Here is a 9843-nt window from a genome sequence, read left to right on the forward strand (position 1 = left end):
CTTAGATAAGTTAATTAGTCTCTACATAAAATGGGAATATCCACCTCAAAGGCATATTCTGAGGTTTAGATGAAATAATGCTTGTCTGGCACATAGTAGAGTAGTACTAAGTAACTGCAAATGTTATTTTCATATGTGTGTTGTACTGTATCTCTGCTTCCTTTCGGCTACTCACCAGTGTGAATTGTATGAAAAAACACAGCCTTTCAGAAGCAGAAAGATCAGTTTCAAAGATCAAGCAGAGGAAGATTAAGTTACTTTGGGTTTACCAAGAGCAGGGTTAGGCTTGTCCATAAAGCCCAGGGCCCTCTTCCCTGCCTCTGTCTGCTGCTTGGTCCTGACGCAGGGCTGGCGCCCCTTGCCCCAGCTGCCGGGATCCAGAGGAAAAACGTCAAGAGCACCCGAGGGCCCTATGTTGGCCACTGACTCTTAGTGTGGCACAGTCTTCTCCATGTGCCTTGGGATTTTTCTGTCTCTCCCTCTCCTCTCTGCCTCCAGCCTGGCCAGGCATTTTCAAAATTCCTTTCTGGGTTACGGTGTCCTATGAAACTGTCATCCATGTTCTTTAACACCTGCACAATTATGACGGAGAACCAGAGTGGGGTATGAGGAAGGTGGGAGGAGACCTAATTCCCAGGATTGTGGCAGGAGTGAAAGAGACACTGCTTTCCCAGGAGGCAGAGGTAGATGTCACTCCCCAGGCTTGAGCCCCATCTGTCCCCCTCTGCAATGACAGGAGTGGGGTTTGTCGAGGACTTCCGACATGTAGATTTATTGGAGGGGAGGGACTGGGTCATACCTGCCTGTTAGTACCAGGCACTTCAGGGGAACGGGCAGATATCACCTCCACCATTGATGTGAAGGGGTAAAAGTCAGCCCTGTTCCCACTCCTGTTCAGCTGTTGTCCAGTAGGATGAGCGAGGCGACCCAGGTCTCTCCTTTCTGCGGCGGTGGTAGCAGCAGCCTCTCTGCTCCCCACAGCAGAAGCATCAGAAGCAGAGGCAGAGTGAAGGGGCGGGCTCTCCTTACTCAGCATTCACGTGGATTCCCCTAGGATCTGGCAATTCATGAGAAACTATAATTTGTTCTAGTGCAGTTATTCTCAAAATGCATTCTTCAGGGGGAAAAAAATGAAATTAACTGGCTTACAAAACTGTGAAATATTCTGAAGTGGACTGGCTTAAGTTAGTTTGATCAAGGTTTGAACTCGTTCGTGAGGACTGGTTTCTCTCTCCATCTCTGGGCTCTGAGAATGCTGGAAGCAGAAAGGAAGTGGGGCCCCTTGGGAAGCAAGATGGCCACCACCTCGTAGCTCCCATCCTCTGTTCAAGCTCCAACGGCAGGAGTGGGGGGTAAAGATGGGACAGTTAAAAAGAGTAAGGCTCTGGGGTGGCTGGTTAGCTCAGTTGGTTAGAGAGCGGTGCTCTTAACAAGGTCGCTGGTTCGATCCCCACATGGGCCACTGTGAACTGCTCCCTCCACAACTAGATTGAAACAACTACTTGACTTGGAGCTGATGGGTCCTGGAAAAACACACTTAAAAATAAATGTTTAAAAAAAAAAATAAGGCTCTAACTGGGCTAATCCGTGTCATGTGCCCAATTTTGAATAAATCACTTAAGACAGAGACTAAGATGCCTGATGGGCTTAGGCTCAGCTCACTGCAGTTCTCCCCTGGAACTGAAGTGGGGGTCAACTCACTCTCCTCCTCTTTGCAGCAACTGCTTTAAATATTCCTGGTCTCTTTAGACCTTCAGACACTGTCCTCCTCCCCCAAACACATCACCTCCCATTTCACATACCAATTAAAAGCCATCAGATGGAAACTCCCTCTACTTCTTGTTTCTAGCCTACCTACGTTGATCCACTGCTGGTTCTCCTTCCCTCCTATTAAAATGGAAAAGGTGCCCTTTTTTTCCCAGGGTCAATCCTGGTGCACAAGATCCAGTGTGTTCCTACCTTCTCGGGGTCCTTAAACTAATCTTTATCTGCTTTCTCTCTACACAATCATGTTTCTCACCCATATGTTCTTCTAATCTCCTAAACAGCAATTATCCATTGAGCATGTATATGCCAGGATCACAAAATACATTGTAAAATAAAATGAACATCTACCATACTTGAGCCAGAAATCGGGGAGCTGTTTTTTCCTCACCCTGCAAATCCAGCTAATTACCGAGTCCTATTACTTTGAATGTCTCGCAGTTTGTCCACTCCTATCTGCAATAGTCCAAGTCCCAGCCTCTCTTTCTCTTTCACTTGGTCATGAGACCCTCAGACAAGACTCCATCAAGGTTTTGACATTTTTGACTCAAAATTAATGAAGCTGGATTATATGCCCATTTTAAGCCTTAAGACTTTATGAATTAAACCCAGGACTGTACTTTGCAACCAGAGATATAATTTAACATTTTTAACTTTATAGGCCTTATATCCCGGGTTCAATACTCCCTAAATTCTGCTTCCACATCATCCAGATACTCCCAGCAACACCTTTTAAAGACTAATCTTATGGACAATAAAATAACAAGAAGGATTCAAAGACCAAAGACTGTAAGTAATAATAAATTTGAATATAGATATATAAAACAATAAAAAAATGATAAAAACAAGAAAAATAAAGATGAAATAATGGTTTTACGGTCACTTCAAACTTACTTTTAAAAATTATATATCAGACTCTTATCTAGGTGCTTGGGTCTGGATAATAAAATTCTGGCTTTCTCACCAAGGGAATTTGTCCATGAATTGTTGCTGTATCAATGTTTGTGGAGGGGAAGACGGTCCAGGGCTACGGACTCTACCATGTTGCTGACATTACTCCTCAATAATAAAATTCTGATATTGAAACAATTCAGCCCAAAGGCACTTAATCGCAGTTCAGGAAATGGGTGTGGAAGTTGCTATGTTCTGTCTCTGAATTGTTTTTTTTCCACTCATCTACAGTTATCAACCAGCAGCATCAGATTCCTTATCTGAGTTCCCTGGCAGTGCAGAAAGAGTTTCAGAAGTCAGTTTAAACACGTGAGAAAGAAATTCTTGGAATGCAGATTAGCTTGAGGTATACAGCATGTTGCGAGATGAGATAGGGGTTAAGGGGCTGGATGAAAAACGTGAAGGGATCAAGAAGTGCTAATTGACAGTTACAACATATTCATGGGGATGTAAAGTACAGCATAGGGGATATAGTGAACACTATTGTAATAAATATGTATGGCGTCAGATGGGGGGATCACTTCATAAGTTATATACATGTCTAACCACTATGCTGTCCACCTGAAACTAATGTAATATTGAACGTAAACTGTAATTGAAAAACAAAAATAAATTTCACAAAGAATGCCTCCTCTCTTGAGAAAAATTAAGAGATTTCATTCTTTCAGAGGAAATATGCCATTCTGAAGCCTCTTTTGAAAGTGTATTTCTGCAGCTGATGATCTAGTTATTGGACCAAAAGTTTGTTGCAGTATTTCTAAACATGCAATTAAGAGCAATACACAGAGGGAAGAAACAGGTGGCAACATACCCAGCTGAGATCCTTGACCAAGTAGGGGGCCACATTCGTATTAATGCCTGCCATTTGCTTGATTCATCAATCTCTGTGGAGTCATCTTTCGCCAAAATGTGAAATTCTAGTATGTCTATGTTTCTGAAAAAAACCTTTTCCAAAAGAAAGCAACATTCCGTTGGTGTGTATAGGACCGCGAGGGCTTTTAGGATTCACTCCACTCCCTTTCACTCCCAGAAGTGAATGTTCCTACCATGAGGGAAGTGGGCGAACACAACTCTTACGTTTGGGAAAGTTACCAACTAGCTAAACACTTTAGTGGAGATCCACTATATTTGAGAAATTTAGAAGGGTGATCGTCTAAAGCTAATTGTGGGACATTATCCTAGTAAGTAAATAAATCCTAATAATTAAGGAAGCATCTTGTGGGCCTCTCTACTGGCTTGTGTCTAGTATAGAGACCCCATGCAAAAAGTGTAAGGTCCAGAAAAGGCAAAAAAGTAGTTGGAGGCTCTTCGAATACAAGGTCTGACTTCTTAAGCAAGGCCTAGGAGACAAGTCAGATAAATACAGACTGAAGAGGAATTTATACATGGCCGGAATGTCAGAACACCAATGATTTTCTAAAAAAAAAAAAAAGCATGCACTAACACAAATGATAAAATATCAAGGAATTTTTAGAGGACTCCAAATATGGGATATCTTTTCTTCTTCAGCAAGAAATAGCTCTTCATTGATGGACTCATTCTTGACCACTTCCCTTTATGACAAGTGGCAAAATATGTACAAGAAAGCACACTAAATGGCCTAACCCAGCCTGACCCAGTAATCTTGGTCTCATTAGTAATAGTGGCTTTTAATGATGCTATAACACAACTTATTCACCATTTTCCTTAAAAGCTCCGGTATCTATGTAATATTTATATTGCAGGTACCTATTAAACACAAAAAAAGAACTGATGATGGCTTCCTACCCAATGTGGCAGAAAATGCTCAACTTTCAGTGTTTCAAGTTCAAACAGCTCCATCCAGAATGCCACACAGACCTGACTGGTAATCATATATCCTTTTCCAAGTTTTATTTCTATAAGCATTTAAATGAATAAAAATGATTCTAAACTCCACTAAACCTCTTATCTAATTTTTATTATCTGTGACGAATAGTGTGGAAGGACTGAGACCATTACACCTTGAATGTTCTGGGTGAAGTAGGATTTGGCCCTAGATTTTAAAACACAAGAGTTGATTTGCATTTCTACGACCTAGACTTTGCCGCTGGTCAACCAGCAGCCTCTCAGTCTGGGTTCTAGAGTTATTATTAGGTAGAAGAGCCAGGAGAGAGGGCACTGCTGCTAAGCAGTATTTACTGAAAGCGGAAAACTAGACCAGAGATTAATCCCAATAGACTTCAAAGCACTTATTTCTATTTGTGTCACTTAAGAACACCATCTTTTCTTCACAACCTTCTTATTCTTCCTACAAATGCCAAAACCCTCTACAGACTTTCGTCAAGTTGTAATCCAGGTCTTTTTGTTCAGACAAGAAAATCTATCTTGGGTAAAGTGATAAATAACTAGATAATGGAACGGAATAGACCACAGAAACATATTTACATAAGTTTATATGTGACATATGTAGCTTTTCAAATTCAGAGGAAGGTTGAGTTTATTAGAAGTAGGTTAAATGATCACCTTACACCATACACAGTGAACTTCGAATGGATTAAAGATCTATGTGCACACACACACGCACATGTACAGACATACAAATTTATTTCTGAAATGGAGCAAAAAAACAGAAGCTAAGAGGTAAATTGATGACTGTGGGGACAGAGCCCCAAAAAACAGTTTCCAGGCTCTCGGCCTCACATAGAAAGGTGCTGGCTCAGGTAGTAAATGGCCATCGACTGGGATCAAATGGCCGTCAGCTGTGGCTAGTTGGCCGTCAGCTGTAACCAGTGAGCCATTGGACACTAATATAACTGCCGTGGCTAGGCTAGCAGAAAGAAGGGGGGAGCTAGCAAGAAGATGGTGGCTGAGCCTGCAAGCGGCACAGTGAGGGTTGAGAATTGTGTGGCTCCTATTTCCTGTGTCTCCAACCTAGCCACCAGCGAGAATATAGTGGTATGACTTCTCTACTTATGGCTCCGTGGGTGTTCCTTTTTGGCCTAGCCATATCCTGTGTTTTTGTGTGGGGAGCGGGACCAGAGACCCCCCCCCCCCGGACGCCTTGCATGACACTTGGCCTAGTCGGCAGGATCCCCTGCACTACACATGGCGCAGCAAGCAGGGTCCCCTGCACCACAAATGACGCAGCGAGCAGGGTCCCCCACACGACAAATAGCACAGCGAGCAGGGTACGGTGCCGGCCAAAGCTCCCCGAAAGGTGGTGAAGCAGTTTGTGTGTATGAACACTCAGTCTCTAGAAGACCAGGAGGAGCAGCTGCCTGAGAGCTGGACCCTCGTGGAGGGGTGGGAGGACGTGGACGGTTCTCCCACCAGCACAGGAAAAGCCGTGTAGCTGCTGGAGAGCTGGATATCCGTGGAGGGGTGGAAAGACGTGGACGGTTCCCCAACCAGCAGAGGCCGGAGAAAGAGAAGGTCCTTGCAGCCCTGTGGGCTGGGAAGTGCTTGCTGAGGCAGCCCAGATGCCGGACTTGTAGTCCCAGGAGGAAACGCTTGCTGAGTCCTCTGTGGGAGCTGAGGGTGAGGTCAAGGTCATCCCTCACCCCCAGGACAGCCCTGGCAAATGACTATGGACTATGCGGAATTGCCTTCCATCCCTAATTAATGGACCACTTGACTGTTTGGGAACATACCACCATATAGTGGAACTGGCAGATGTTTGCTTTTGTGTCTTGACCGGCCACCATTGAGAATATGTAAGCACCTTGACTGTGAGCCGCTGTTGTTCCAGCACGGTACCCTGAGAGGCCCAGAGAGAGTGGCAGTGCCCTGAGAGCCCTGGCTGTGTCCAGGAAGTCTGGCTGTCCCCAGAGAGAGTGGCAGTACCCTGGGAAGCCCTGGCTGAGTCCAGGAAGTCTGGCTGAGCCCAGAGAGAGTGGCAGTGCCCTGAGAGCCCTGGCTGTGTCCAGGAAGTCTGGCTGAGCCCAGAGAGAGTGGCAGTGCCCTGAGAGCCCTGGCTGTGTCCAGGAAGTCTGGCTGTGCCCAGAGAGAGTGGCAGTGCCCTGAGAGCCCTGGCTGTGTCTAGGAAGTCTGGCTGTGCCCAGAGAGTGGCAGTGCCCTGAGAAACCCTGGCTGTGACCAGAGAGCTGGGCTGTGTCCAGGAAATAGCATTCACCTCCAGGCTCCTCGCACAGGGCCCCTCGCGGAAGACGCTTGTCGCGTAGATTGTGAGGTGAGAGCCTGTAGGGGTGGAGTGTGGGGACAGAGCCCCAAAAAGCAGTTTCCAGGCTCTCGGCCTCACATGGAAAGGTGCTGGCTCAGGTAGTAAATGGCCATCGACTGTGATCAAATGGCCATCAGCTGTGGCTAGTTGGCCGTCAGCTGTAACCAGTGAGCCATTGGGCACTAATATAACTGCCGTGGCTAGGTTAGCAAAAGGAAGGGGAGCTAGCAAGAAGATGGTGGCTGAGCCTGCAAGCGGCACAGTGAGGGTTGAGAATTGTGTGGCTCCTATTTCCTGTGTCTCCAACCCAGCCACCAGCGAGAATATACTGGTATGACTTCTCTACCTATGGCTCCGTGGGTGTTCCTTTTTGGCCTAGCCATATCCTGCGTGTTTGTGTGGGGAGCGGGACCAGAGACCCCGCCGGACGCCCTGCATGACAATGACTTTGATATCAAAACGAAAAACTCAACGTGAAAAGGTATGGTACTAGTTATCAATTTATGACCTCTCAGCTCCCAATTTATCCTTAATGGTCTGCTGTGAAATAACAAATCTGTACCCTGTAAATAGCTCTTTGCCAAATGGCAAAATGTTAAGCTTTGTCAATAGAGGTGCTGGAGAGACTCTGGATGTGGTCGCAATGGAGGGGATGACTATCTCTGGGACACGGGATTCGCCAAGTGCTCATATTGTTGCACACCCAATAGTAAATAAAGATGAATGAGAAACTACAGCAGCCGGGCCAGCCCAGTGGCTCAGGCGGTTGGAGCGCCGTGCTCCTAACGCCGAAGGCTGCCGGTTCGAGTCCCACATGGGCTAGTGAGCTGCGCCAGTGTAGTGGCGCAGCTAAGATTGTGTTCACAGCTAAGTGTTCACAGCTAAGATTGTGAACAGCTCTCCCTGGAGTTGGGCTGACGTGAGCCGCCAGTGTAGTGGCTGGCAGCCGTTGTTGGCCGGCAGCTGGCGAGTAACCGTGTGCTGCCATGAGCGGCAGGTGACCAGAGTGGCCAGCGTGAGCGGCTGTCTCAGCCTGTGAGAGATGTGTTCTATCCAACTAGATTGAGAAACAATGGGGGAAAGAGGAGGACTTTGCACCGGCCATGTGGCTCAGGTGATTGGAGCATCATGCTCCTAACATGGGGGAACCGGTTCGATTCCTGTTCCCACATGGGCCAGTGAGCTCTGCCCTCCACAACTGGAATGAAGTCAATGAGCTCCCAGACGGCTCAGTTGGATGGAGCGCAGGCTCTCAACCACAAGGTTGCTGGTTCAACTCCTGCTAAAGGATGGTGGGCTGCGCCTCCTGCAACTAACAATGGCAACTGAACTGGGAAATAATTTTTGCTCCCAAAGGATGCATTAGAGCTGATTGTCCGGCTAGGTCTTATTAGGGAAACACGGTAGCTTAGCAGTGGAGTGTCACTGGTGTGGCACCTCCTACGCGTGCGTGGTTTACCCTGCACAACCTTGGATGACTTCTCCCTCTCTGTGTGTGTCTCTCTCTCTCGGGCTGATACAGACATCATAATCAAAGACAAAGACTAGAAAATATTGATTAAAGAAAATCTATGAACCATGGATTAATATTTAGTATACTTTAAAAATAAAACACCCCAATTGTTAAGAGAAAAACAGAAAATTCAGAGGAAGTACAAATTAATGATAGTAACCAAGTAAGAAATCTTACTCACCAGAATATTAAAATTTAACTTTGCCAATATCTGGTAGTAAGGATATAGAAAACATTGTGACATCATGCTAGTGGGAATTGTAAGGCAATCTCTATGTGTTAAAAAATTTCAAGTGGAAACCCTATGATACAGCTTTCCAATTCTGTTTACGCTGGAGAAATATTCACACATAAACAAGGCGGCAGGTACAAGGATATTCTCGGCAAAATTGTTGGTAAAAAAAATAACAACCTGATATAGCTACATACACTAACTTGGAAAGATCTCCAAGTACTTAAGTGAAAATAGATGTTGCAGGATGTCCAAAAAGAAAAAAATTATGTATTTTCTAAGGGTACATATTATTACGTGTATACAAATTGTTGGGGAAGGGTAGTTTTAACACCGAACTAGTTCCAGTAATTACTTCTGGAAAGTGGAGGAGGGCAAGCAAGAAGATGGTCAAAGGAGACTTGTACCTTATTTCTAATTGTTTACTGGGAGTCAGGGTGGGGAGGATTAAGAATGTGTAGTCATGTATTATTTGAACAAAGATTGAGACTTTAAAATCCCCATCTTATACCTTTTCTTCTGGCCAAGATTAAATAAGACTGGATTTACTTTGAAACAACTGAACACTGGACAAAACACATGAAACCATATTTTTCAACACACTGGTCTTCAGGCAGACAGGAAACTAGTATTAACCTAGCTTCCTGTATTGAATTTCTAAGTCATGAGGCCGGAAGGGGAAACCCAGGCTGAGCCTACTAGACTTGAGTTGAGGAGGTAAGAGTTGCAAGTCCAGGAAAATGAAGGCAGCTGGGGTTCCCAGGGCAGAAGACCAAGGAGACAGGCGCACTGAAAAGAGGAACTCCAGAGATCTGCAGAGTACCCAGCAATGTATTTGTCAGCAAAGCACGTGAGGCAGAATACCCAACATTGGGGAAAGGTTTAGAGGAAACAGTCCCTGGAGCCCCACAAGGCTAGCATTAGAGCCTGCTCCCACGAGCCCTGGGGAGAAAGCTTCACAATCCATAGGGCACTGGATACTCAGAAGGGTCTTGCCTCAGAACTGGGGGAAATGAGCCCTAGAACAAATGCCGCTCTGCTCTCACCTAACAAAGACCTGAAAGGACCTGTTTTCAAGTATTTATGTTCCAGAACAAAAATAACCAGCACCCAACAAGTTAAAATTTTCATCTGGTATGCAATAAAAAATTACCAAGCATGCAAAGAAAAAGGAAAATATGGTCCATTAATAAGCAAAAAAAACCCCACAAAAAACAAAAACCAAAACTGAATTAGCAGACA

General features: G+C 45.2%; 1 protein-coding gene across 1 annotated transcript in view; it reads left to right on the top strand.

Moving 5' to 3' along the window:
* LOC117020905 (coiled-coil domain-containing protein 162-like) overlaps nt 1-4928 on the top strand; it is an 89093-nt gene extending 84165 nt beyond the window's left edge. Inside the window, exons 28-29 of the mRNA XM_033103707.1 lie at nt 2426-2553; nt 4440-4928. Of these exons, the coding sequence (XP_032959598.1) occupies nt 2426-2553; nt 4440-4565 (254 nt within the window). The 3' untranslated portion in view covers nt 4566-4928. The remainder of the gene's footprint in view (nt 1-2425; nt 2554-4439) is intronic.
* Nucleotides 4929-9843: the final 4915 nt, after the last annotated feature.

The sequence above is a fragment of the Rhinolophus ferrumequinum genome, chromosome 3, assembly GCF_004115265.2.
Source record: "Rhinolophus ferrumequinum isolate MPI-CBG mRhiFer1 chromosome 3, mRhiFer1_v1.p, whole genome shotgun sequence".
NCBI classification, from domain to species: domain Eukaryota; kingdom Metazoa; phylum Chordata; class Mammalia; order Chiroptera; family Rhinolophidae; genus Rhinolophus; species Rhinolophus ferrumequinum.